The 24,767-nt window shown below is 49.9% G+C and overlaps 10 protein-coding genes across 20 annotated transcripts; 4 read left to right on the forward strand and 6 right to left on the reverse strand.

Annotated features, from left to right (window-relative positions):
- Positions 1–7: 7 nt before the first annotated feature.
- FOXG_09999 (uncharacterized protein) lies at positions 8–2,958 on the reverse strand. Of its 2 annotated transcripts, XM_018389231.1 has the most exons (3): positions 2,474–2,958; positions 569–2,422; positions 8–520 (listed from the first exon to the last, which is right to left on the reverse strand). In XM_018389231.1, the coding sequence occupies exons 1-3, from the start codon at positions 2,623–2,625 to the stop codon at positions 262–264; spliced, it is 2,265 nt and encodes a 754-aa protein (XP_018247454.1). In that variant the 5' UTR covers positions 2,626–2,958; the 3' UTR covers positions 8–261. The 2 variants fall into 2 exon arrangements, with proteins under 2 accessions (XP_018247454.1, XP_018247455.1); XM_018389232.1 differs by lacking the exon at positions 8–520 and having other exon boundaries at positions 539–2,422.
- A 572-nt stretch (positions 2,959–3,530) lies between these two features.
- Positions 3,531–8,774, reverse strand: FOXG_10000 (glycerol kinase). Of its 9 annotated transcripts, XM_018389240.1 has the most exons (7): positions 8,650–8,696; positions 8,479–8,584; positions 8,219–8,426; positions 7,508–8,010; positions 5,165–7,455; positions 3,949–5,113; positions 3,561–3,865 (listed from the first exon to the last, which is right to left on the reverse strand). In XM_018389240.1, the coding sequence occupies exons 5-7, from the start codon at positions 5,311–5,313 to the stop codon at positions 3,623–3,625; spliced, it is 1,557 nt and encodes a 518-aa protein (XP_018247463.1). In that variant the 5' UTR covers positions 5,314–7,455; positions 7,508–8,010; positions 8,219–8,426; positions 8,479–8,584; positions 8,650–8,696; the 3' UTR covers positions 3,561–3,622. The 9 variants fall into 9 exon arrangements, with proteins under 9 accessions (XP_018247461.1, XP_018247464.1, XP_018247463.1 ...); XM_018389238.1 differs by having other exon boundaries at positions 3,531–3,865; positions 5,165–8,010; positions 8,219–8,259; positions 8,320–8,696; XM_018389236.1 differs by having other exon boundaries at positions 5,165–8,010; positions 8,219–8,588; positions 8,650–8,774.
- Positions 6,091–8,491, forward strand: FOXG_10001 (aquaglyceroporin like protein, other eukaryote). 2 transcript variants are annotated; one of them, XM_018389243.1, is made up of 3 exons: positions 6,091–6,875; positions 6,925–7,465; positions 7,520–8,491. In XM_018389243.1, the coding sequence occupies exons 1-3, from the start codon at positions 6,475–6,477 to the stop codon at positions 7,688–7,690; spliced, it is 1,113 nt and encodes a 370-aa protein (XP_018247466.1). In that variant the 5' UTR covers positions 6,091–6,474; the 3' UTR covers positions 7,691–8,491. The 2 variants fall into 2 exon arrangements, with proteins under 2 accessions (XP_018247466.1, XP_018247465.1); XM_018389242.1 differs by having other exon boundaries at positions 6,925–7,985.
- A 287-nt stretch (positions 8,775–9,061) lies between the features above and the next one.
- Positions 9,062–12,454, forward strand: FOXG_10002 (glycerol-3-phosphate dehydrogenase). The gene is made up of 2 exons (XM_018389244.1): positions 9,062–10,740; positions 10,795–12,454. Exons 1-2 carry the CDS (start codon positions 9,504–9,506, stop codon positions 11,604–11,606), a joined length of 2,049 nt encoding a protein of 682 aa, XP_018247467.1. The 5' UTR covers positions 9,062–9,503; the 3' UTR covers positions 11,607–12,454.
- Positions 12,108–12,538, reverse strand: FOXG_20199 (uncharacterized protein; the record flags this gene model as incomplete). Its single annotated transcript, XM_018400462.1, has 3 exons — positions 12,108–12,299; positions 12,421–12,453; positions 12,506–12,538. 3 exons carry the CDS (start codon positions 12,536–12,538, stop codon positions 12,108–12,110), a joined length of 258 nt encoding a protein of 85 aa, XP_018247468.1.
- Positions 12,539–12,954: 416 nt separating this feature from the next.
- Positions 12,955–14,117, reverse strand: FOXG_10003 (uncharacterized protein; the record flags this gene model as incomplete). Its single annotated transcript, XM_018389245.1, has 2 exons — positions 12,955–13,989; positions 14,046–14,117. The coding sequence occupies 2 exons, from the start codon at positions 14,115–14,117 to the stop codon at positions 12,955–12,957; spliced, it is 1,107 nt and encodes a 368-aa protein (XP_018247469.1).
- Positions 14,118–15,870: 1,753 nt separating this feature from the next.
- FOXG_10004 (uncharacterized protein) lies at positions 15,871–17,501 on the reverse strand. The gene is made up of 4 exons (XM_018389246.1): positions 17,433–17,501; positions 16,875–17,369; positions 16,477–16,818; positions 15,871–16,416 (listed from the first exon to the last, which is right to left on the reverse strand). Exons 2-4 carry the CDS (start codon positions 17,053–17,055, stop codon positions 16,073–16,075), a joined length of 867 nt encoding a protein of 288 aa, XP_018247470.1. The 5' UTR covers positions 17,056–17,369; positions 17,433–17,501; the 3' UTR covers positions 15,871–16,072.
- Positions 17,502–18,185: 684 nt separating this feature from the next.
- FOXG_10005 (uncharacterized protein) lies at positions 18,186–20,042 on the forward strand. The gene is made up of 4 exons (XM_018389247.1): positions 18,186–18,777; positions 18,821–19,056; positions 19,110–19,217; positions 19,273–20,042. The coding sequence occupies exons 1-4, from the start codon at positions 18,321–18,323 to the stop codon at positions 19,876–19,878; spliced, it is 1,407 nt and encodes a 468-aa protein (XP_018247471.1). The 5' UTR covers positions 18,186–18,320; the 3' UTR covers positions 19,879–20,042.
- A 1,917-nt stretch (positions 20,043–21,959) lies between these two features.
- On the forward strand, positions 21,960–22,061 carry FOXG_20200 (uncharacterized protein; the record flags this gene model as incomplete). Its single annotated transcript, XM_018400463.1, has 1 exon — positions 21,960–22,061. One exon carries the CDS (start codon positions 21,960–21,962, stop codon positions 22,059–22,061), a length of 102 nt encoding a protein of 33 aa, XP_018247472.1.
- A 228-nt stretch (positions 22,062–22,289) lies between these two features.
- Positions 22,290–24,655, reverse strand: FOXG_10006 (uncharacterized protein). The gene has a single exon (XM_018389248.1). It carries the CDS (start codon positions 24,569–24,571, stop codon positions 22,487–22,489), a length of 2,085 nt encoding a protein of 694 aa, XP_018247473.1. The 5' UTR covers positions 24,572–24,655; the 3' UTR covers positions 22,290–22,486.
- Between the last annotated feature and the right edge of the window lie 112 nt (positions 24,656–24,767).

Below are 24,767 nucleotides of genomic sequence, written 5' to 3' on the forward strand. Positions count from 1 at the left end.
CAGAAAATGCACGGATAGGGTGAAGTTAACAGACTGTTCCATCGTTGCAGATCATGTTGCTGGGGATCCCAGTCCGGATCATGTTTGACTCAAGTGACGCAGATCATTATGCTCGGCTATTTACAGAACTTCAGACTCTCATTTCCGACTAGACAACATATGTGTAATATTTCAAAGCAAGATGCCGCTTTAAAGACAAGGCTGCACGCGCCGCGAGGCACTCAAATGGTCTGAATTGAACGAAACGAAGCGAACTCCCCCCTACACCTGATTGAATGGAGATCCAAAGGCCAACCAATCAGCCTCCGGATCGGGCACTCCGTTGTTTCTGGTTGGTTCCCGCATCGGCTGTAACTGCAACTGTGACTGGCTATTCGAAGTTGCTGACACTCGGGGGCAGTTGAAGAACTCAAAGACGTCGATGCTGTCAAGTTCGCTGAGAGACGTAGCTTGTGTTGATGTCGGTTCAAGGCCGGAGTGTCGGGCTGTTGATGTAAGGGTAACTAGGTCATATGCACTCCTATGATCGTTAGTTGAGATGTCACATGCAGTAAATGTTTGAATTTACCTTCGCATAGCTGAAAAGTTCATATCGCCCTGTCGAGCCCTCTGAACAACACGATGAAGAATCTTGGAGTAATTATTCGCAACCTCCCAGTGTTGCCCAACATCACGCAACGTATCGATGAAGAAGTCAATCTGCGAGTCCACAGGACATCCAACCGTCGCAGCATGAACAAGCAGCAATCTCGCCGCAACCCAAAGCGAGAAGGCAAATGAGGGGCCAAGCAGGTTCAGGCCATCAGCTTCAAGAACATCTTTGGTAATATCCCCCAAACTCTGCACAGCAGATAAACATCTCTGCATGGCGTAATGCGAAGGAACGAAAATGTGAGAACGAACTGTTGGATACGCCGCTGAAGAGTGCAGTCTCACAGCAGCCGTGACATACGCGCTATGCAGCATGAACCAATTCGCCACGCGACTCGCAGGGTCAGAATGGCAAAGAGCCGATATCTTGCTATATTCGCTCGGTAAACTCTGCAGCCAACCATCCAGCGTCCTGTCCAGATTGCGATATGTGTTGCGCCATTCAGCCATGTCGCTTGATGAAGTGACATCCACGGGTGTTTTGAGAAACTCGTGGATTCTGCTCACAATAACAAGAATCTCACAATGGTAGGCGAAACTGCCGAGGTTTTCGGGTTTGTTGACAAGATATGTCATTATTGGTGATTGTTTTTCGTTGTAGGGACTCAAAGAGCGAGTTTCAACTGGGACGTTTTTTGAGAAGAGATCATATGAGCAGGGGAGGAAGCGGTTTATCTTTGTGTCGTTGAGGATGAAGCCAAAGATTGGTGTTGCGATTGTTGCGTATCGATCTAGTACATAGATCATCCAGTACAATCGCCTTCGTCCCTCGTCTTCGATCCAAGATTCAGGTTTTCCAGCAGTGACTCTGTGAGATGAAGCGGTACGTGTAACCTCGGAAGCATCCGCGGATAGAAAGACGCTGCTTTCCTCGCTCAGACCCAGCTGCCTGACGTTCTGCGCTAGTAGAGACAGAAGATTCCAACCTCTTGGCCCATTGGAGGTTCCCAGCTCGTCGAGAGTAATGATGACAAGAGCTCTCATCGCAGGTATGGTGGTATGCTCCATGGCGTACAACTGGACTGTGTGCTTCGCTACCTTGTGATAATATGAACTCATCTCCGGTGATAACCTCGGATCTTTGAGGAAGCGCAACGTAGTAGCCACAATCGCGTAGAGTAATATCCTATCCGCTTCCTCCATCGAAGTTGAGCCAAAGAAGGTCGCGAATATGGTCTTCCGCTCAAGGATAGGACACCACGTGTTGCAGTGCTTGAAGTAGAGATCTACCAAGCTGTAGATGATGTCGTGCGGCGGTAGATCAATCGTGTACGACTGAAACGGTGGATCTCGCCTTACGCCAGTTGGATTTGGCGCAGTGCTTGATTGACTGGGTGTCGGTGCACTGGCGCCTTGCTGAGCCTGCATTGGCGATTGGATATTGTTCTGGTTGTTTACCGGCTGCCATGGACTTGTGATGCCTGGCGATCTCGCCTGCGAGAAGGACGACTGTCTTGGGAGACTTGTATTCGGCGTAGGTCTCCCATCCACTTGCACCGGCCCATATCCATTGGTAATTGATGGCGATACACCCGGGGAGCCGACTGAGGAGTGATCTTGAACGATATGCTCCTCCACTCGCCTCCCCAACGCTTGAAGCAGCGCATCAATCCTGTTGACCTTTGCCTCAAGCTCAATGCTAAATCCATTGCGCCCAGCACCTGGTTTTTGCCTCTCAAGGTAAACACAAGCTCTATTATGTCTCGCGCACCACGAGCACGCAGGCTCAGCCCGATCGCATTTCACCTTACGCGCCTTGCACATCTCACACCTATCACCACATTTAGACACAAATTCTCACAGCATTACGGAGCGTACATACGAAATCTTTTGATGCTTCTCCCTCCTCCGCTTCTTATTGGGCCCGGCGCTGGTCATTCTTGACTCGTCGCCGCTGGACCCATCGTCGTTGCTCAGAGTCGAATTTGCCTCTTCCTCAGCGATTGAGGGTCCGCTCATTGACGTGGATGGCATGTCGATCTCTCTCTCTCTCTCCGCAGTCTGGGGAAACAAACTACTGGGGAAAGGAATAAGCAGAAACCTTGCACGGTCTGTTATCGTTTTTTAGTGGAGGTGAGAACGTGTTGTTGGGTATTATGAGATGCGACGGAGTAAGGCCGAGCCGCGGGAAGGGGAAGAGAAAATCTGGAGGTGTGACGGAGTGGAGAATGGTTTAGTTGACTAATACTGGGTCTAGTGAAGTCAATGGCCAAGCAGAAGCGCTAAATCCATCCAGTAATAAGCAAAAAGCACCGAACACCAAGACAATATCGCTGCATCAAGTGTAACCATTCAATTCAAGTGCCAATGCAATGGAACTACGACACTGTAAAACAGTAGTCACGGTCCAGTAGAAATGCATGTGGACAAGAGGCCCGAACGTTGCAGGCGATATCCCTGTCTAGCCAAAAGCCAAGTACCTTACGTGCTGCTGTTGGTTGACAAGGACCTCTATCCATGTCACGGTTTCAACAAAGACCTTCTATCTATGGTTAACCTTGCATTGCCGTTACGCATGTGACATGTGCATGTTCGGGCCACAAACACCGGCAAATGAGGGAAATATGTTTTCTTCCAATGGCACCGGATCACTCGGGGGTTTGACGACAAACATTCCGATCCTTGACTCTTTAGCAAACTGCACCCTGTGATGGATGCCACACCTCGAGATGGTCTACAGATCCCCCCTCCCCCGGAAATAACAATAAAAGTGCGGAGCCGCTTATGGTACGATCATCAAAGAGTCTAGTGGTTGTTCCAGAACAAGCCAAGTTCCATATTTATTTCCTCGTGGGAGTGGTAGACGCTACTGTACGTCGGGCTTATTTGGTTACCTTCTTCGTACAGGTTGGCGCATATGGTGTTCCATCAGGCAGCAGTATTTCAGACCATCCATGTAAAACATACTAGTACAGATCAGACCTAATCAAGCTAATGTAACTAAAGAGCTAACAAACAAAAAGCAAATCAACTACTCGTTGGCCCATCCCTTGGACATCTCGACGGCTTTGGTCCAACGACTAAACCGCTTTGTCGCTTCTTCCTCGGCGATCTGCGGTTTAAAGATGGTACGACCCTGGGTATTCACCTCCTTCAATTCATCAAAGCTCTTCCATATGCCGACGGCGAAGCCGGCCGCGATAGCTGCACCTAGCGCAGTTGTCTCACGCATGCCGGGTCTGTTGACAGGGATCCCAATAAGGTCAGACTGGGTCTGAGAAAAAAGTGTTAGCAACGTCTAAGCCACTGCCACGAGATCAAGAAAAGCAAGGGTTTGCAGAGAATTCCTTTACGTACCTGCATGATGAGATCCGAGTTGCACATGCCACCGTCGACGGCCAGCTCGGTCAGCGCATGTCCGCTGTCCTTCTCCATCGAGTCTAAAATCCTCGAGTAGATTGTATCTACTTCAAAGTCGGGGCTGTCAGGATCTTCTGGATGGTGGATAAGCTCCGTCGGGAATCTGGCCACGATTCTCTCCGCGCGGGCTTTGATCCCGCTACATGGGTCAGCGGACTCGGCATATGATGATGAGACAGACATACCATTATCTTCCACCGTCTCGGCGAGTGCGCTGAGCTTGGCTGACGACTCGATGAAGCCAAAGTTGTCAACGAGAAACTTGACGCTTGAGCCCGCGACGGCGATGCTGCCTTCGAGGGCGTACATGGTGTTGCCCTCGCCAAAGTCAAAGGCCACCGTTGTGAGAAGTCCGTGTGTTGAGATCACGGGCTTGGAACCAACGTTGTAGAGCAGAAAGCAGCCTGTGCCATATGTGTTCTTGGCGAGACCGGGGGTGAATCCCTTCTGTCCAACAAGAGCTGCAGACTGGTCGCCCAAACATCCAGTGATCTTGACGCCTTTGAGCGAGGTCTTAGCAAGTGTGCCGTACGCCTTGCTATCAGACGACCGCACGATTCTTGGCAGCGTAAGCTTCTTGTCATCGATTCTGAACCAGTCTAGAATATCCTCGTCATACTGCAAAGACTCGAGATTCATAAACATGGTTCTCGACGCATTTGACGGATCAGAAACGTAGACATCTCGGTCCGTTGCGCCGTTGAGCTTGTACGTAAGCCAAGTGTCTACCGTTCCGAAAGCCAGAACACCACGCTCATAAGCATCTTTGACTTCGGGAATATTTTCAAGAAGCCAGAGAAGTTTGCTAACGGAGGGATATGTGGAGAGAGGAATTCCGCATCTCGAAATCAACTCGCTCGCGCCAAGACGACGCTTCAGACGACGAACAAGATCTTTTGATCGTGTGTCTGTCCAAACGATGGCGTTGTGCAGAGCATTGCCGGTGGTCTTGTCCCAGACAACAGTAGTCTCACGCTGGTTTGTGATGCCAACGGCCTTGATCTGCTCACGAGAGTGACCTTGACCTTCAAAGGCTTCTACAGCGCCATCAATGCACTGCTCAACCGAGCTGATGAGCTCTTCAGGATCATGCTCATGCCATCTAAACCAAACATCAACAATCATTCACGTATCACATAGTGGACCAACTTACCCAGGATGAGGATAGTATTGCTTGAATTCAAGCTGATGAGTAGCTACAACCTCGCCACTGGTGTCAAAGATCAGGAAGCGAGAACTTGTCGTACCCTGATCAATGGCACCAATAAAGGTAGGATTCGGTTTTCCGTTGAGCATAGGCATAGTGAGAGATGGGGATGCAGTGAAATTGCGGGGAAAGGTGTCAGATCCGGGGAGCGCGAATGCAACAGTGACTTGGAGGAGCAAAAAGAAGGGACGACAACAACAGCAAATTGATTGGGGACTGCAGGATCAAAAGCGTATCAGATTGGCAATTCTCTGGGATGTTTAAGTATCTCCCATCTCGGGCTCACTGATCGCAACAAACACCGAGATTTCAGATGTAAAGGCATCTCGGGGAAGCATTTTCCACCACCCTTGGATAATCTGCGGGGTATCGAAATCCTTCACAGCATTGGCAAATTGGCCTTTTCGTCTCACGCACACCCTTGTAATACACAAAAACCAACGTCACTTTCCTGATGTAGCTTGTAAGCTAAGCCTCGGCTTGTTGATACCGAAATACAGGCCCATGTCACAAGACAACCATCGGGGATCTAGCAAGCGAAACCCCAGAACCAACACCTACCGGTGTACATCTGAGGAAAAGAGAGGGGTCGTCATGTTACGTTTCCCCGCAGTCATGTTCCAGAAGCTCGACTGGGCGCATATCTGCGGGTCTGGATTAATACACCTTGACCATACCTTAATTCCTAGCCAAGCCAACCTCGGTCAAGCGGATGTGCAAATCCTTTTCTCTTTTCGCACGACGATCCGGGGTTTGGCTGGGACAGTGGAGTAAATATGCGAACACAAGTCTCGAACGTGCCCCCCTCCATCCCACCTGGCCTTCGGTGTAAGCAACCTGATCAGAGCAGATACTTCGGTGGTGATATCCACGTCTGAACGCCCGTCTCTTTTCTTCTCTCTCGGTGTGTGCCGCCGAGCGGCATTTCGTTGGCACTCTGCACCGCCGCCGTCCAAGCTTTCGTATCGCCCGCACCATGGTTCGATTCATCGGGTGTAGTCGCTGTGTCTCCCCGTGTCCGTTCCTCTTTCCTAACGCAGTGGCGGATCGGCATGCTTGCAAAGCCCACTCGTTGGTGATTTCTGATAACCATGGAGTCTCGCGGGCTTCGGTATGCTTTGCATGTAAAGGGTGGTGTTTGCAAATACCGAGGCCGAGAGCAAGAAAGAGGATCCTCTCTTGGGATGAGATGAGGGGCAAAAGACACCCAGGCTTCGTTCGTTTGCTGACCATAAATTGTAACGTGATCCCCAGAGATGCTTTATGACGCCAATCCTCTCAGTGTAACCTGTCTCTCTTGCATCCGCCAAACTTCTCCTCTTTCTGTCTCAAGATCATCTTCACAGGCTCACTCTAGGATGCCTATCCCTACCATGAACGACTCCATCTCTGAATCTTCTGTGCACAAATCTTCTATCCCCACTAAAGTCGAGATGAGCCAGAATGAAAAGTACAGTGAGGCTCCGAGTGAACCGCCCACTATTCCTCCCCCGCCTGAGCAGTATGCTTGGAGTCGAGTGAGAGAGTACTGCCAAGATGCCTTTTCAGAATTCTTTGGTACTTTCATTCTTCTTCTCTTTGGTGACGGTGTCGTTGCTCAGGTTGTTCTCAGTCGAGGAACCAAGGGTGATTACCAGAGTATCTCGTGGGGATGGGGGTAAGTCGTTATTGCCGCGGCCAATTGAGCCCATACTGACATGAATCAGTCTCGGTGTCATGCTTGGAGTATACGTTGGCGGTAAATCAGGTGGTCACTTGAACCCAGCCGTCACTCTCGCCAACTGTATATTCAGAGGTCATCCCTGGAGAAAGTTCCCTGTGTATGCCGTCGCCCAAGTCCTTGGAGCCATGTGTGCTGCTGCCGTCGTGTATGGCAACTACAAGTCTGCCTTTGATGCTTATGAAGGCGGTCCAGGAATTCGAACAGTGATTGGCGAGAATGCAACCGCTGGTGTCTTCTGCACATATCCCGCGGAATTCATGACACGCACTGGCATGTTCTTCTCTGAATTCATCGCCAGCACGATTTTGCAGTTTGTCATTTTCGCTATGGCTGATAGCGCTAACATCGGTGCTGGTCCTTTGATGCCACTTGGCTTGTTCTTCTTGATCTTTGGAATTGGTGCTTGCTTTGGTTGGGAGACTGGTTATGCCATCAACTTGGCTCGTGATTTTGGACCTCGTCTGGTTTCGTACATGATCGGGTATGGAAGTGAGGTTTGGTCTGCAGGCGGGTACTACTTCTGGGTGAGTCCAACAACAATACCTCGACTGTCAATATCAACTGACGGTGAAATCCAGATCCCCATGGTGGCGCCCTTCATGGGATGTGCTTTCGGTGGCCTTCTGTATGATGTCTTTATCTATACAGGACCCAGTCCGATCAACACACCAGGCATGGGTCTCCCACGTCTCTTGAGCCCTCGACGCTCGACGTGGTCCAACACTTACAGTGCTTCCTCTCCCGTATAGGCGCGCTCGATCCTTGAAAATCTGAGTGCTTTCGTGGTGAGGGCGAAGTGTGCGAGACCGTAGACGATGGTTGAAATTCGCGTCGTGAGATGCAGAGACATGGCCTAAACAGTGGCGCTAAAATGGCAGATTCTTCTCTCGAGGAGCAACGAGCCTAGCATACGAGAATGGCGTTCGTGTTCATCTTTTTTTGTTGCTTGTTTGCGGCGGTGGTGTTGAGTGACTCGTTGATAGCGTAGATAATAAGCTCATGCTATTACTCAACGTTCTCAAATGACCGTGATCGGTAAACGACAATAACAGAATGCAATCGTGTTTGTCTAAATTTATACGCTGTCAGCATTCCGTGATAGCAAAAGCAATCTTCTTTGTCGAAGAAGGGGTGTCTGTGATGGATTGGTATCGCGTCAATGCCATAGATTTGAGCAAGGTACCTGGGGAAGATGGTATAAGAAGCGTAAGACCTCGAACAAAGATGGTAAAAAACTCGAATCAACTTCATGAAGGCATATAGTAATGAGTTCCTACCTTTGACCGAGATTTGCATATCTTGATCAGAGGTCAAATCTCTGTGCAGCCCGCGGGCGCCGTGTTGGTTGTGTTGCTGATGGCTCGAACGAGGCACTCACCAATGACTGTCGCCGCTAACGGTCAGCCACCAACCCTAGACCTTCAGCACTCTCAACTTCTCGATCCATCTGTGTCGGCACAACAGCACTGTGAACCTTGAAATGAGCTCAAAAATGCATCGTCAATTTCTAGCACTCATAAGTACAGAAGTTGCATACAATCGTATGTTTGCAATAGTGTGCGAGCTGGACATGTTGTCAGTTGTATGTCTTTCAGCCCTCAAGCCATCACGACACAACATCCACCAGTCAAATCACGGTATGACTGTCTTTCGCCTTCTGATTAGTGGAACAATTTGTCAGTCAAGCCGGACAAAGAACAACACATACAGAGAAGACATGCAATTCAAGCAAATGGCATAGTATTTCCCGCATCGTTTAACCAGAAAACTCATGACCTCTTGAACCTTTTGACTCTCACCCCAAAGTCTAGAACCTCGGGCTTCCCCTCCCCGACAGTGGGGGCAGCACATGTAACTCTCCGCACGTCGGCGCGGCTCATTATTAATCCAGGTATTGGCTATTCCATTCTCGGTCGCGTTCGGGCTTTAGCTTCGGGGTCTGCATACCGAGCTGCATAAGACCAGGGGTAAAGTCTCCATGTCGACGTCAGCTTCTCGGTGTTTTCGCCCCGACATGCATTAATGACCCTGAGGCTCAGGACCTCCCGGAATTCCTCTTTGAGCCATATGACCCAGCTCGCGACGTTTATTGCACCGTTTTGCATCTCGCTTGCGGGTCAGATGCTTTGAGTAATTCGGGCATTCTTGGAATCAAACAGAGACAGATGATGCATTGCATAGCCTAATTCTGGGTCTGAACCCCCAAACTTTCGCTTTGCTTCTCATGTGCCAGTCCCGGCGCCCTCATAAAAACTTGTTAAAACCTAAGCAATCCATGATATCAGAATCACTTTCGCAGACCCATTTCCAACTCCGCTAATTTATGGAAACTCTCTCTCCATTCTCCATGATCATCGCGCTTCGATTTACTTCTTATAAACCCCAAAGCCTAACTCTCTTTTTTTATTCTATCTGATCTTTGTTCCCCAGACCCAGACTCTCCATCTTTTCTCCAATCTCCCTCCCCCAAGCTTTTACACCGAAAAAAAGCTTTGCGCGGAAACAGTCGCTCCCGGCGCACCAACACCCCCAAACACCCAACACCACACACATACACACAAGATGCAGCAAAGATTACGGTCGCTCAAGCGCCCTCTGCTCCTCGCAGCAGCAGCCACAACAACAGTAACCCTCGGAGGAGCATACTACGCCTCCCGCAACAAGACACACGTCGTCGACAAGCCCCTCGTCCCGCTCAAGCGTGATGAGAAGAACCGCATTGTTCCCCCTACATTCAACGCCACAAAGACCCGCGCATCACAACTCGCCGAGCTGCGTCGCAGCGGCGAAGACACAGAATACGATCTTCTCATCATCGGAGGCGGCGCTACAGGAACTGGTATCGCTGTTGACGCCATCACCCGTGGCCTCAAAGTCGCTCTTGTGGAGCGCGATGATTTCTCTTCTGGCACAAGCTCAAAGAGCACAAAGCTCGTTCACGGTGGTGTGCGATATCTAGAAAAGGCTGTTTGGAACCTTGACTATGGTCAATTGCAGCTTGTCATGGAAGCTCTTCGTGAGCGCAAGACATTCCTCAACATTGCGCCTCACTTGTCAAGCTCATTGCCAATTCTACTACCCCTCCAAAAATGGTGGGAGGCGCCCTACTTCTGGGCCGGTACCAAGGCCTACGATCTTCTCGCTGGATCGCAAGGTCTTGAGAGCTCATACTACATGAGCAAGAACAAGGCCCTTGAGGCATTCCCTCTCTTGCGACGGGAGAACATGGTTGGCGCGCTGGTGTACTACGATGGCCAGCACAATGACTCTCGAATGAACGTCGCTCTCGCTCTGACTGCTTCTCACTACGGCGCTACTGTTCTCAACCACGTTGAGGTAACTGGCCTTGAGAAGGATGCGAATGGCAAGATCATGGGCGCTCAAGTGCGCGATGTCCTCGCTTCCAAGAACGGTGATGCCGCTGGCGCTCAGCCTTTCAAGGTCCGCGCCAAGGGTGTCGTCAACGCAACCGGTCCCTTCACCGATGCCATTCACCAAATGGATGACCCCTCTCGCAAGCCCATTGTCGCTCCCGCTTCAGGTGTGCACATCATGCTTCCCAAGGAGATCTGCCCCAACGGTCTTGGCCTTCTCGACGCTGCCACCTCAGATGGTCGTGTCATCTTCGTTCTCCCCTGGCAGGGATACACTCTCGCTGGTACCACCGACAACCCATGCGAAGTTGAGGCTGCGCCTGTTGCTCAACAGCAGGATGTTGACTTTATCCTCAAGGAAGTCAGCAAGCTTCTGACACCCGAATCTGTTCTGTCGCGCAAGGATGTTCTCGCTGCCTGGTCTGGTAAGTCGCATCATCTCAATTGACCTGACCCCGAACACTTCTAACAATTTACAGGCATCCGACCTCTCGTCAAGAACCCCAACGCCAAGAACACCGAGTCCCTCGTCCGAAGCCATCTCATCACCACCTCCCCCTCCGGTCTCCTGACCTGCGCTGGTGGCAAGTGGACCACCTACCGTGAAATGGCCGAGGACACCGTCAACGAGGCCATCAAGCTCTTCGACCTCAAGCCCCAAGCCGTGGCTCTTCCCGACATCAGCGGCGCCGGCGCTTCCGGCTTCACCACCCGTGGCGTTTGCTGCACGCGCAACGTTCCTCTCATCGGCGCCCACGGATACTCCACATCTCTCGCCTCTCAATTGATGGAGGTCTACAACATCGACGCTGACATTGCTGATCATCTCGCTCACAACTACGGTGATCGCGCCTGGACTCTTCTCTCCATCTCTCCCTCCCTTAACACCCGTCTTGTCTCCTCTCTTCCCTTCATCGAGGCTGAGGTCTCTCACGGCATTCGCTCCGAAGCCGCCTGCACCATCCCCGACATCATCGCCCGCCGTACCCGTCTCTCATTCCTCGACTCCCACAAGGCTCTTGAGGCTCTTCCCCGCGTCCTCGACATCGCCTCCACTGAACTCCAATGGAGTGCTGCCCGCAAGGAGCAGGAGAAGGCTGATGCTATCAAGTTCCTCGCCTCTATGGGTCTTGAGCAGCAGACCGATGCGCCCGTGCAGGCCTCCCAGGAGGAGAAGATGCCCGTACGCAGCATTGAGCACTCACCCCGCCCCACCCGCGTCGGTGGTCTTGATGTCGACCTGAACGGTCTTGGTGGTACCGGCTCTTACAGCAAGTCGCGCGACGACTAGATGAGCATTTCATTTTTAGAGATAGCATGTAGCATATAGAGATTCCCGGCATTGGTTGTGTTACACTAAAAGCATGGCGCATAGATGCAGGATTGGGCTGGGATTGGACAAGGCGTCACGGATTTCCTTGATAACTATATATTTTAATGAACTTTCATGATCATCTTCATCTTCAAGTTAAATCCCTCCGGTGTTGTGGTCTATTCATCCACGTGTTAACCACGTCTACACTCGAGTTAATACCTCCATGCCCGCTGATCAATTGGAGATTATCCCCGCAATTAAATCCTGTTTAGAAAATCCCCATCGGATCGTCGATGATTTCCTGCATCTCCATAAAATGAGGCTCCATTACATCAGGACCCATCTGGAGCCCCAGACTAAACATGCATCATGGCCTGGAGATAGATGACGTAGCAGTTCCGTAACCATGGGTCATGTACGTAACGTCCTAAATCCTACGAGTGTGACTCCGATACCGCAGCCGACTTCGTGATGGGATTAAATAGCAGAAACTGGAAGAGGCGGTACAGGGTGTTGAAACGTCCTGGCCATCTTGGCCGCCTGAGCCGTACCATACGAGACATCAATGACACTGTTTGGAATTGCGCTAAGATCAAGCTCGAAAGTGAGCTCTGGAGCACTTGAGACATTGGTGTCCGTACTGCGCTGTCCCTGTTGGTCGTCACCAGTCTGTCAAACACTAGTTATGTACGGTTTGAACGTGTCCAATGTATCGTTGGTATTATTTATCTGGAATTGCACACCCAAGGCCTGATCATTGCTTCAGTTGTTGACCTTGACAGGTACTAACTACGTCGGTCGTCTCGGGGTGTAGCTTATGCTCCTGTGAAAGTTCAGTCTGGGAAAGGAGGCAGAGGGGACTTGTCTTGACTCACCACCGGCGGGCTCAGCCCTGGAGAATCCGACATTAGCACCAAGTGATGATGAGCTTGCTGCCGTGACGGAGGTTGTGTTGTCAGCCGTCCCAGGCTGAGTGTGCGACCACAATCCACTGGCCAGAGTTTTCTTGTCCGAGACGCTTGATGGGGACCCAGACCAACTTCTGATGGTTGAGTTGTCCACGGGGGACATACCACTTATGCGTAAGCCCGTCATGGAGCTGTCGTTTGGATCGTTGCCCTGGGACATGACTGATACAGCCGATGCCTGCAAGAGGCAATTCTTCTGTAGAGCCCGCAAAGCCACACGGGAATAGCTAGTAGTAGCGTTCGGGTCCAATGACAAAGCCAAGCCTGAAGCATATTGGTTTCTTAATCCATGCCACGAGGGAGTCCTTCAAGATGGTCTCGTGGTAACCTGTCACATAGGTTCTTGGCGACTGGGCTCAATCCCCTGACAATCGCGAGGTGATATCGAGCAGTACAGCGTCTTTTATCTTGGCAACAGACTCATCGCTAACTTGTCCCTCTTGAATAAAAGAAAGTTGATGATCTAATTGACTTATATCCTCACGCAGCTCTGCCAGTTCATTGCCAACGCTCTCCTCGAATTCTTGTGTATTCTTCTCGACCGCTGTCTCGAGGGCTCCAAAGCTATGGTGTATATCTTGTTGCGACTTGTCGAAGGCTTTGTATTGTTCTTGGAGCTTGGCTACGGTTTCCCGTAGTTCCTGGTTTTCCTTCTCCAAGAATGCAATGCGCTTCCAGTCTGTGGCTTTTGCTTGCTTGAGCATCTGGAGCTCAGCCCAAATCAGGGCAATTTCTTCAGCACGTTCGGTCTCAGTATCTTGTCGCGGACGCTTTCTGTCAGGCTTGTGGTCGATCGGGGGCGGGGGCGGGGGCGGGGGTTCGGTTTCTTCGTATGACGGTGGTGCAAGCGTTTCATCTGCACCAAGCTGGACAATCTTTGCTCCAAGACCGGCATACATGCTAGCCAGTTGAAAGCGGCTGCTGGAAGCTGTCTTGAAAAAACCCTGGCTGACTGCGTCGCTGACTGACTGGAGTTTAGGAGATGCATTGCGCGCCTCGATATAGACGGTGAAAGCGGTTGCTCGAGAAAACTCGCGAATGGCATCGAGCACAACACCTGACCGTGCTCGACCTGCTGGGCATATTGGCTCGAGAGCAGGAGTAGGGACAAGGATGTCAAGATGGCGGTTCAGTTGGAAACGCAGGCCAAGAGCTGGGGACTTGAACTCTTGCTCCACCTCACTAGAGACGGTCGGATTTTTAACGACATCGAGAGAGATAACGGAGGAAGCACAGGCTCGAAGTGTTACATCGGATGTGTTGTCAAGGCCTTTGAGCTTGAGGGGAATGTGTATGTCGAAGAGAGAACCTTTCGAATCGAATCGAGCTGTCAACGTAATAGAGCTGACTTTGGGATCGGGTTTGGCCAGAATACGAGTCGTGCGATCTGACTGCCAAATGTGTTATTGGAAATTCAATAGGGCTGAGAACTGACGCGGAGCCTTACCCCGTGATCAGACTGCCACTCGATGACAGCGCGGGCAGTAAAATGGACGTCAAGGCATGGTGAAGTCGACATTCCTGCAACTAGTTAGTTTTACAACGTGATGGAACTTGCCTGCGTAAGCTTCGCACCAAGCCGTGCCAAAACGCGCGCGACCAGAAGAGGGTGAGCTTCGCTGCACAGGCAATCTCTAATCTCCAGCGCGCTGCGAGACCAGAGATCCCTTCTACAGACCCCGGTTGTTCCAGCAAAGGAGGCGCGAAACGCACTCGTTTGAAGGGTACAAGTCGGAATTTTATGACGGTCTGTAGTGCGATTTACCGCCTCTCCTTGGACGCGGCGAGTTGGCAGGGCGTAGTTGGAGAGAGTTGAATGATGGGAGAAGAAAACATTGCGACGCTGCTGGGTTGAACATGCGTGCGTGATGGAGCGAGCGTGAATGAACAGTTGATTGTGGATGCTGTCGGTGAATGGAAATGAAGTGGAGCTGTTCGCTATGGAGAAATAGTTTGTCCGTTGAGCCGATGGATACGGTGGGTCTTGCGATAAGTGCCCCATAGTTTCACTACTCCTCAGGTCAAGAAGCCTGCTCTTGCGACAACTACTAGCCAGGTCAGTGACCCTCACTCTAAGGTTGATTGACTGTGGGTCAACATACCACAGACACCTGTGAACCCTGTGATGCTTGCAAGAAGTGCCCTGACTGAAGCGCTACTGTTGGACAGAATACCTGACAAAAGTTCTGCGAAAACTGCTCAAGCTCGAGCGTCCTCGTATGAGCGTTTCTAACGTCTTCTGCAAATGTCATAGTGAAAGCGTATATATAAATTGCCTTTTAAGTGCTCAAGTTAATTGGGAGTTTCTAACATCTTTATTTGATACATCTTAGTGACATGATGTAATCGTTAACCATTGACTAACAGAACTGCTTGCAAGGAGTAAGTGTTCCTGAAGCCAGCTGCGGGATGGATTTTGTCAACTTCAGCGAACGGGTGACTGTCTGGATCCTAGCTAAACCTGGGGGTATCGATATCTCTTTTGAATGCATGAAAGGCTTCTCTCCGCCGCTCGCAATACACCAAGATAACAGCCTAAGTGAGCATGAGTTCTGACAGCTGCATGTGATGTCTGCTCAGGTTTCGCTCGTGAATCTTGGGAGACTCCCAGTCAGCTGTGCCCAATGGAAGCTCCGGTGGGGGTCCTCGCCAAGGACAGAGGAACCGAAATCTTACAGCTTTGGAATGAAGGTCTTCGCATCGCAAGAGTTAATCCGATGCTAAAGCAGAGCCTACTTTCGTCTTGAATGGCATGTAAAAGCCGCTGTCATAGAAATCAGATATAGTGAACACATGCTGACCACAATTGAAATTGCCACTTCTAATTGTCACTAATCTATTACCTTACCGGCAAGACTTACTTGACTTCGACTTGAGATGGAGATAGAGATGGAGGGAGTTTTGGACATTCTTCTTGCAGCAGGGGATATTCAGTTTCGGCATGGATGTAGATTTGTCTTTTGCAGCGCATGGCAATGGATATGTTCTCATCGAATGGCAAATATTGAACCACCAAGAAGCAGTAGGTCACGAAGGTAATGGTGGAACGAGACAAGCCACAAAGCTATTGCAGGTACTTCGGGAATTAGACACCAACCAAAAGTTAATCCAATTTTGTTTGCGCCAGCTGCCGGATGATGTTCCAAGATGCCCATACTCGCTGCTCGAGAATGTTGACTTTCAGACCTTTCTTTGGGTTAGATGTTTGAGCTGGATCGGAAGATGAGACGGCGGGTCAAAAGAGTCAAGGCCTCGATAGTGATACTACCAAGTTGATTCCTGACAAGCCTGGCGGTGGTCTAGAGAGCAATGCGATTGAGAACGGGGCATGTAGGGCGCATATTAGGTATTTTTGAGACCCAAGAATGAAGACTGTAGTTACAGAGTGTAAGAAACCCGATGATGTGACCAGTGAATGGTAAAGAATGATGAGATGTGGTTCCCGTTGGCAACGGCTCCGTGTTGTGGCAGTTCTCACGATGGAGTACCGGCCTGAGGAGGACGTAAGACTTTAAACGTTCTTACTATCTTAACGGGCTCGGTGCCACCTAGTGAAATGAATCTTTCTGGCATTGCCCATATAACTAATTCGAAGTTGAGTTGACGAGCGGCTATCGGGTCGCCGGTATGAAGTCCTTCTCCATTGTTGTCAGTCTGTAGTACGGCCGTAATGCGCGGATCAAAAGCCTCTGTTTCATCCTCGGTATCTTCGATCTCAAAACGAACATCGAGGATTTCGCCGTTGCTTCGGTTTTCGATCTTGATAGGCGACATATTGAGGGCTTGGGTGTGAAGGAGCATGTAGCTGTCATCTCTACCTAGGGTGTCGCAGGTGCGTCAACATTGAGAGAGCTTCATATGGTTTCTTGTGAACTTACCCTTGATATCACCGAAACAAGAGACCTTGACGTTAGCGCCCGAAGTCACTGAGGTTGCGTTGCCATGTATCGTCGCCTGGGCCTGTGACCAGGAACTGTTCGATAGAGTTGTTCGGCCAGAGGCACACGATACCGACCCAGACCATATCGTAAAAGAACTTGTAACGCTGTCAATTAAATCTTCGCCCTCGCTCATTGGACTGGAGCCTCTATCGCTCCCTCTATCGATGATCGCGTCCGCCCAAGGATCTGGACCCTCAGTTGGCACTTCTTCCTGTAGAGCGCGAAGGGTTACACGATAGAGCTTGATCGGCGTACTCGGTGCCAATGAAAGTACTAGATCTGAGCAAGTTAAATTTCAGTTTCACCGTTGACAGAGAGTTCACTGCACTGCTCACCTATCTCGTATGAACTATGAATCGGCGACACACCGTCGTCTACTGAGGCTATTGCGCAAGGCATCTGGACCGTGCAGGACATGTCGAGCTCCAGATCATCGTAAGTGACCTGCGATGTCGATATGAGCGTCAGGGTTATTGTTTGACTCCAGCTGTCAGCGGTTTCAGAGTTTGTCGCCATGGCATAGTTGTTAAAGCGGCCGAGGACGTTGGATCCTCTAGCGTCTCGGGTACTTTGCGGCTCCAGGGACTTAACTCACTGCGACGTCCGCCAATAAGAGCTCATGAAGGTCAATTCGCGCTATGTGTCAGGCTCTGAGAGCTCACAAGCTTAGGCCTTGAATCCTAAACCAAGGTAAGTGATGAGGATGCTTTGACTATCTTGGAACAATTTATGATGAATTTAGTAGACTGATGAGCCAAATGCCTGAGATTATTCATGTTTCTCGTCGCGTCGTGATTCGGGTGTCAGGGCTTTTGGCAGGTCGAACCGCACTATCTTACAAACGACATCAGTGACCAGATGCAAGAAATAATGCCTGTGGAGAGGGTAGGGACCTTCTGTATCTGTTTATAATTCTTGCTGCCCACAAGACTAGCACATTGCTGTTGATCAGAAACAGTGGGTAGTTACAAAGCACAAACAACACACCTGCTGCCAACGTCGTTGCGTCAAGAAAAGCAGAAGGGTTACTGGGTCAACATCTCATTGGATCGGCATGCTTGGCACAAGCTTCCATGAATTGCGCAGTGTTTCACATTGAGGCGTTTGATTGGCCTGAGACGGGTATCAGCATAATGTGAGATAAGTTTTATTTGTGGTTGAGAATTGTGGCTGAGGAGAGATAATAATCACTACACAGAACGTAGCAAAATGAGTTAGTATCAATATACCAGAGCATCTTAAAATCAGGGGAAAACGCTTTTTAAGACTGAGGAATAATATGCATCTAGACGATTACTGTGAATGAATGAAGTGGTGTAGCACAACTGGGCAGGAGCAAATCAGGCTGTCTGTGGGGACATCTGTTTTCCGTCAGTTGTAACTTGTCACTAAGATGATAACTAACTTATTATAACCTAGGTAAATTTATATAAATATTTAAGAGATTTACTAAATTTATAAAACTTATATAAAATTAATAAAATTTTATAAACTTATACTAATTAAGTTATTTTTATTTAATTTATTTAATATTTCCTAAGTTAATACAATCCTTAGACCATTCATCCTAAGTCAAGGCTGCCTCAGGTACTTGGGCTACCAGGGTCCTCTAGCCACTGCCCTGCCTCTTGCATCTCACTTCCGAAGGTGCAGCCTCGCGGCCTCGACGCGTCCCGTAGCACACACGCCGTTTCCGTTTCTTCTTTTCATCCTCAAGACTTCCGCCATATTAAAGACTCTTCTTCCCGTCGTGTCATAACCCCAACCTTTGGGTCGTCACAATGTGTTATGAAGCACCACCTGTACCGGCGCCCCAGAATGAACACGCTAAACGCACAAATGGGCTCTTCACTGTCTTTTATGAGGAACTCGGAAAATGGCCCTGGGAGGTCATCTCATTTGGCCCAAGGAAATGGGGCCAGAAACTAGTCTCGGGTTTCACGAGACTTCTGAGCGTCGACCTTCCTAAGACTGACGGGGTAACGCTCGAGCAACTCATCGACTTCTTGCATGATCACTCTGCGGATCACACGATGCCGCAATACAGATATCAGCTGAGCATGAAGCTTATCGCGAAGGCAACCAAGTGGCTGGCAGACAAGCGTGAACTCCCTAGTGCTCAACCACATGACTCCGATTCCGATTCCGATTCTGACGGTTCCATCCTCAATGAACCTCAGAACGTGACCCGCAACAAAGCTCGAGCCCGAGCTCTTCACACAGATAACAGAATTGCCCGTAAGTTTATTCAATCAGAATAACATTAGGCTAATAAGACTAGCAATTCGAACCGCTCGCAAGCGACCCATAGATTACAACGAACGTCGCTATTTCCAACTCCATAATGTCGACGGTCCTGAAGATGACGGCGCAGAAGATGGAGGAAACGAGGAAATTCAGGAAGAGGCTGAACTCGAGCCAGCCGAGCCTCCAGCCAAAAAAAGGCTTATGGTCTTCTTCAGCTTCTCACCTGAGAACACCCAGGAGCTATCTAAACTTATGGGAGACTACATCACGGTAGCAACCAGACACTCCATACCCTTGCAGCAGGATCTAATGAGTCGGGATAGGGACCTAGTAATCCACGCAACAGCAACGGCAACGTTGAGGCATCCCGACACTCGATTCCACAGCGGAATGCCCCAGGTGCAGGGGAAAAACGCCTTCTCGATACACCTGTAAGTTCATATTATGAAGCTATACCCACATGACTACCCTAACTGAACCGTACAGAATCAGTCGCTGAATGAAGTTCAACTTGCCTACGCCGAACATCTCAAGCGCGAGATCGCGAAACTGGAAGAGGACATTAGCCGCACCGAAGCCAATATCAGCAACTCGTCCCGACGCCGTGTAGGTTATCTCGAAACTGTGCGTTCCAGCGCAGAGGCTCTCGAGCAAGCCACAAAAGAAGCCACCAAGGCTTCACAAGTGGTCCAACACGCAAGAGCCCGCTGCGAAGCAGATGCCCAGGTTGTCGAGGAATTACGCCGTATGAGCAGCGACAACCCTGGCATCCTCACTGCAGAGATAGTCCAGAACATCGAAAAAAATACCCCTGCACAGAAAGAGAAGAGAAAGGCCGAGCTTAATCTACGCAACAAGGAGAAGCATCTCAACGACCTCAAAACCAAGATCCAGATGGCAGAGGCTAACGTGGACCCACTGAACAGTAAGATCAGCGAGCTGTCTGACGTATTGCACGCAAAGAAGAACGCCCGTCGAAGTCTCGTTGCTATTCATCGTCTTGTTGCAATGGGTGGGAAGGAGTTGAAAGAGACTTTGGGGGAGAAGGGCCTCGAAGAGTGGGCGAAGGAACAGAACAGGTCTGAGAGATAGGTTAATCGTGTGGGGAATTCTGATGTGGCGGCATTGGGTTAGATTTGTATGAGACTTTGAGACTTTGAGACTTTGAGACTTTGAGAGCTTACGGTTTGGGAGCATAGGTAGTGCACAAATTTTGGCCATAATAATGGGAACGTACGGCATTTACAGACCCCCCCCGGTTCACGATCTAGCGATGGGTACAGGCTGCTGTGACTGTAGTGCGACAGGATGCTGGATGTGAGGGTTCTCAACAGCTGCTGGTAAGAAGTAATAGAATCCTAAAGTTGGATATTAAAAAACTAAAACTATAAAAATTATAAAGCTTTATAAAAGTCTTAAAAAAATTATATAAAGTTATATAAATTAATAAAAACTATAAAAATTTATCAAATCCTATATTAAATAATCCAAGTTTAAATAAACCTTCCAATAATTTGCCCCAGGGGCCAGGGGTGCCTCAAAATGCGCCATCACCTTCAGTCCAGCTTCTCTTCCCAAGTTCAATCTCCTTTGCATAACCCCCAAAGGGACGGAAAACTTCAACCAAAGCCCTAGCCCAGCGTTCATCCCACCCGAATCCCTCAAACTGCGCCTTTGTAAAGTCCCAGTACTCTGGGTGAAAACCACTGTTTTCCCAATCGACAATCCCCGAGACCGCCTAACCCTTTGTCCCATCTAGTCTTGTGAGTTTGTTCACGAGAATGTTCCGCAGATTCAAGTCCGAAGGTGTAAATACAACTTGATGACATCTCCGGGCGGGATCATCTGGATGGCGAAGATATTGACTGAAAGAAGCTTCGTCGTCGGAGGGGCCAATAAGGTTGCCATCTCGAATTCTTGGGTCGCTACATGCTTGGCCCAGAGTATTATATATGTGGTTTTTGGGACCGACTGGGGGGATTGCTCGGATTTGGGGAATGAAGCTTTGCATTTGGTCGACGAACTCGTGACAATCTCTATCAGAGAGCATGTCTATTGCTCTAGCGAGGGGCTCGCCGCGGAGACTTGTCGTCAAGAGACACGTGTTTCGTGAGTCTGCTACCAGATCTAGCACACGAGGGACTGGCACAGAGGTTTACTTGCGAACAAGCCTGATCGCATTTGATTCATTGAATTCCCCTTCGTTAGTGGACTTCAGGTAAAGACCGAAAGGCAGACGGCTAACTGCCAAGGAACTTGTACTTCCATAAAGATGGTATCCGACCTTCGCAGTAGTTACGTTGATAGTCGAATGAATTGAGGGGTTGTAAGTCATGCTCGCCAGAAGATTGTGCGGAACATTTGGAATATAGCTGATATCAAACTTGGCCTGGATGTTGAAAGGCGTATCTCCGCCTGAGCTATCACTGTTTCATTGTCCGCGATTCGCTTCCTGACCCCTAGCCATCGCATGCTCGAGGCCAAGCGGGCATGGGTCCCGATGAACCGTGTGTTTACCTTGCGTATTCCCGAGCGTGAGTGGTCTCCGAGAAGAGGATATTGGCCATCGACATCGATCATTGGCTCTACGCTGCCAATCAGGCACCAAAAAATTCTGTACTGAGATGAAATAGTACAAGAGAGCCAAACGAATGATGTCACTTACTTGAATCATTGATGGGTGTAGCCGATGCAGCTTCACTAGTCCATTCCTGTAAGTGTCAGCAGCTCATCTTCGAACGAGCCAGTGGCCATCGATGGGATCTATCCGCTTCAGTCGTTCTGTATAAGCTAACCACCAATCGAGGTAAGGGGGAGTGAAGAAGGCGCGAAGCATGTCAAGGACTCTCAGCTCGTCAAACTGTCAGCCATGGCGGGGACCAGGGAGGGAAAGGATATCTTGTAAACCTCAGCTTCAAGCCAGCGGGATGGCGCCAGAACAACGGGCATTACTACCAAGGGGTCCCCAAAACTTGCTGGCTTCCCCATGATGCAGCATCGGTTTCCATCTCTTCTGGCAGTTTAAGCTTGGGTCCTGCTGTCCGGGGCTGGTGGATTTGTGCCGTATTTTGTGCCGTATTTTGTGGCTCAAAATGGTCAGAGCCAGGTTGTTGCATTGGTGACCAAGCAATTTTACTTGATTCTACGATAAACGTCCAATCTGAAATAAGGACATGAAGATCAGTCTTGCGGCGTTGGCCTGGAGGACAGTGATTGAGGACATGAGTGGTGGCGAGAGCAGGGTACAACGCATTTGCGATGAAAGAAGTGAGTAATTTCCCCAGAGGATGTGGCAGGTTTTCGTTTCAATGATAGAGAAAGCCTCCTGGCATTTTGGATCGGCGGTGGAATTGATGAGAATTTGAGGGTTGCTCAACGTTACACGGTTGGTAGATGTGGGGGGCATTCTTATGAGCAGCGGATGTTTGCTGCTCGTGAGAAAGTTGAGATCTGTGACTGAGAGCTTATAATCACCGCACAGAACATATATGTCTGCTGCAGCGCGGAATAGAAATTAGTGAATGGATAAAGAATGATTGCGTAAGGTCAGAGTATACCACCAGGGGTTTGGTAATTGTTGGTTTGTCTTAAGATGAAAGATGGACCAATGCCTAACGAAATCACGTGCAATTCCACGACTGTCTTTAACCAACAAACAATACAACAAAAATCTGGACATTTCTAACCAAGCAAAGTTATTCTATTCAACCTGTTTCCACATCTTTTCCAGAACACCAACCCTCGCCACTGCCGCCGGACCCGTTGCAGCAGCCCCGACCTGCTGCATCGAATGATCCGCCATCGCCGCCTGCAACAGCTGCTCATTCTGATATCCATGCCCAACCGTCGAGTTTCCGACCGTATGATCATAATAAAAGTTCGTTGCGTTCAGATTTCCTGCTGCGCTGAACGTCACAGCTGCGAGACCAAGTGTTTGAGCTTGACCGAGAGCGTGTTTGGCGGCTGCGAGCATCCTGTTCATTTCTGGGACTGTCCGAAGATAGACCTCGCGGCGTTGGCGGGCGAATGATAGGAAGGATGTTAGGTCTTGGGTCTTGCAGGCGTTCTTGTAGAGCTGCCGCATGCGAGGGGAGTAGAGATCACAGATTCGGGACTCAGCGACTTGCTCTCCCTTCATGGCGAAGTGTTTCTCCAGTTTCGTGCCCTTTGCCACAACGACGTAGCATTCCTGACAGATATGGACATTGTCCCATCCCCACCACCGGCGGTTCTTCGCCAAATCCAGATCGATCTTGGGACACGGTGGCGCGGTACTGAGGTTTACTGCAAATTCGCTAAGTGGTCGCCAGTCATTAATGTAGGCTGCCTCGGCAAACTTTTGCAAAAGGGGCACCCCACGCGGATACCCAGGCAGGTTGAATGAACAGAGGCGGGGCTCAGACGGTCCAACAGACTGTTTTACTTTGAAGAAGTGAGTCATGTCCATGGTAGCGACAGTGCCCGCCATACACGTTGCGCAAATCTCGAATTCTGGAGGATCACTTGGGAGCGTATACCAGCGAATTCCCCTTGCACCCTGAGGATTACAAGGCGGGTGTTGCGAGAGGCTTTGCAGAGTGTTCCAGAACTTGGGGTAGTTTCCCTTGTCAACCGCCCGAACCATGGGGATGAGCATGTTGGCCTGTCCCATGTCACACGATGCTTCCTGTGACGGTCCAAGACGAGCTGTGCGGAAAGATTGACTTTCAGTAGACTCGTGGAAGTAGTCCCAATAGCACGCTTCGCAGACCGAGAAGTTTGATGGGCCGCGTGAGGACATAAACCAAGTCCTCTCTGGACCTGCGATAGGTTGTGCTTTGGGACACGACGGAAGCTTTAGCCTCTTGTAGAACCCCGTAGTGAAGGCTGTCCAGTTGTTATTCGGTGCATGGACCTTGAGCATGCGGCGGATGAACCAAAGATTATGATCACAACTTGCAGCGCCCTGAGGCTTATGTGTACTGAACCTGTTACCGAATGAGGTATGCTTGAAATAATCCTCATAGCAAGGTTTGCAGATTGCCATCTCTGGTCGATCGGGTGGGTAATACCACTCTTGTCCCTCCACTGACTTATCCTCTGGACAATGGCCCAGTGCAGGTCTCATGGCCATGAAGCTCAGCATGTTGTCAAGTCTCATTGATGAGACAGCAGCTGGCCAAAGATAGTCTTTAACCCGGGGCGTTCCGAACAGACATTGCCGTTCTAATCTGTCATCGTACCATACCGGTGTAAACGTGTCTCGAAACGGTGAGTTGAGAATGCCATCTGCGTAGCAACGACTGCAGATGACAAAGTCTGGGTAGGAACTGTGGATGAACCAGTAGATCGGTAGTGTGAATGGCATGTCGATACATTCAGTTACCGGCTGAATTCTTAATGGCATCGCGGTGTTGGGACCTCTGTTGGAGACAGCCTGGTTGGGCGAGGCTCCAGCATGTTGGGATACTCGAGCACTTCCGCTCGCTGGCAGGTCTTGAGGAACCGGTTGAGCTTGATAAGGGTATTGTTGTTGGTGATACTGCACCTGCTGCGGAGGAGAGGCTACAGGTGAACCCTGGAGTTCCGCTTGGGGTTGCACTGGTGGAGGAGGGTAATTCTGATAGTACTGCTGCTGCTGCTGTTGGTATTGCACCGGATATCCGGGAGCGTTGGAATATCGTTGAGTCTGTTGACCCTGCTGCGGCTGTGGGTACCCAGCAGGCTGTTGTTGCTGCTGCATATCCCTCCCAGCTTGCCTCACTGCTTTCTCCGCATCGGACAGAAACCTGGTTAATCGACCCATTTGTTCACACAGATTCCAGCAATATTAGACGAGGAAACATCGCAGTGAGTCAAATATTTCAGCTGAACACTTATACTTGGACGACGCTGCCCCACTGATGCCGTTCCGTGCCGACATTGCCGGCCAGTATGCCTCGTTTTCCCAGTTAGGCTGAACTAACTCAATTGGATTGACAGCTAGGAGAGATTGAAGCTCA

Source organism: Fusarium oxysporum, chromosome 11 (genome assembly GCF_000149955.1).
Source record: "Fusarium oxysporum f. sp. lycopersici 4287 chromosome 11, whole genome shotgun sequence".
Classification (NCBI taxonomy): domain Eukaryota; kingdom Fungi; phylum Ascomycota; class Sordariomycetes; order Hypocreales; family Nectriaceae; genus Fusarium; species Fusarium oxysporum.

Coding starts and splice junctions, on each gene's coding strand:
- FOXG_09999 (XM_018389231.1), bottom strand. CDS start 2,625: ATGCCATCCACGTCAATGAGCGGACCCTCAATCGCTGAGGAAGAGGCA. Junction 2,423..2,473: donor GAGAAGCATCAAAAGATTTC/GTATGTACGCTC, acceptor ATGTGGTGATAG/GTGTGAGATGTGCAAGGCGC. Junction 521..568: donor AACTTTTCAGCTATGCGAAG/GTAAATTCAAAC, acceptor TAACGATCATAG/GAGTGCATATGACCTAGTTA.
- FOXG_10000 (XM_018389238.1), bottom strand. CDS start 5,313: ATGCCTATGCTCAACGGAAAACCGAATCCTACCTTTATTGGTGCCATT. Junction 5,114..5,164: donor CAATACTATCCTCATCCTGG/GTAAGTTGGTCC, acceptor TGTTTGGTTTAG/ATGGCATGAGCATGATCCTG. Junction 3,866..3,948: donor ACTCGGATCTCATCATGCAG/GTACGTAAAGGA, acceptor CTTTTTTCTCAG/ACCCAGTCTGACCTTATTGG.
- FOXG_10001 (XM_018389242.1), top strand. CDS start 6,475: ATGCTTTATGACGCCAATCCTCTCAGTGTAACCTGTCTCTCTTGCATC. Junction 6,876..6,924: donor AGTATCTCGTGGGGATGGGG/GTAAGTCGTTAT, acceptor GACATGAATCAG/TCTCGGTGTCATGCTTGGAG.
- FOXG_10002 (XM_018389244.1), top strand. CDS start 9,504: ATGCAGCAAAGATTACGGTCGCTCAAGCGCCCTCTGCTCCTCGCAGCA. Junction 10,741..10,794: donor TGTTCTCGCTGCCTGGTCTG/GTAAGTCGCATC, acceptor AACAATTTACAG/GCATCCGACCTCTCGTCAAG.
- FOXG_10004 (XM_018389246.1), bottom strand. CDS start 17,055: ATGGCGACAAACTCTGAAACCGCTGACAGCTGGAGTCAAACAATAACC. Junction 16,819..16,874: donor TCATAGTTCATACGAGATAG/GTGAGCAGTGCA, acceptor TAACTTGCTCAG/ATCTAGTACTTTCATTGGCA. Junction 16,417..16,476: donor TTGTTTCGGTGATATCAAGG/GTAAGTTCACAA, acceptor GCGACACCCTAG/GTAGAGATGACAGCTACATG.
- FOXG_10005 (XM_018389247.1), top strand. CDS start 18,321: ATGTGTTATGAAGCACCACCTGTACCGGCGCCCCAGAATGAACACGCT. Junction 19,057..19,109: donor TTATGGGAGACTACATCACG/GTAGCAACCAGA, acceptor GAGTCGGGATAG/GGACCTAGTAATCCACGCAA. Junction 19,218..19,272: donor AACGCCTTCTCGATACACCT/GTAAGTTCATAT, acceptor TGAACCGTACAG/AATCAGTCGCTGAATGAAGT.
- FOXG_10006 (XM_018389248.1), bottom strand. CDS start 24,571: ATGGGTCGATTAACCAGGTTTCTGTCCGATGCGGAGAAAGCAGTGAGG.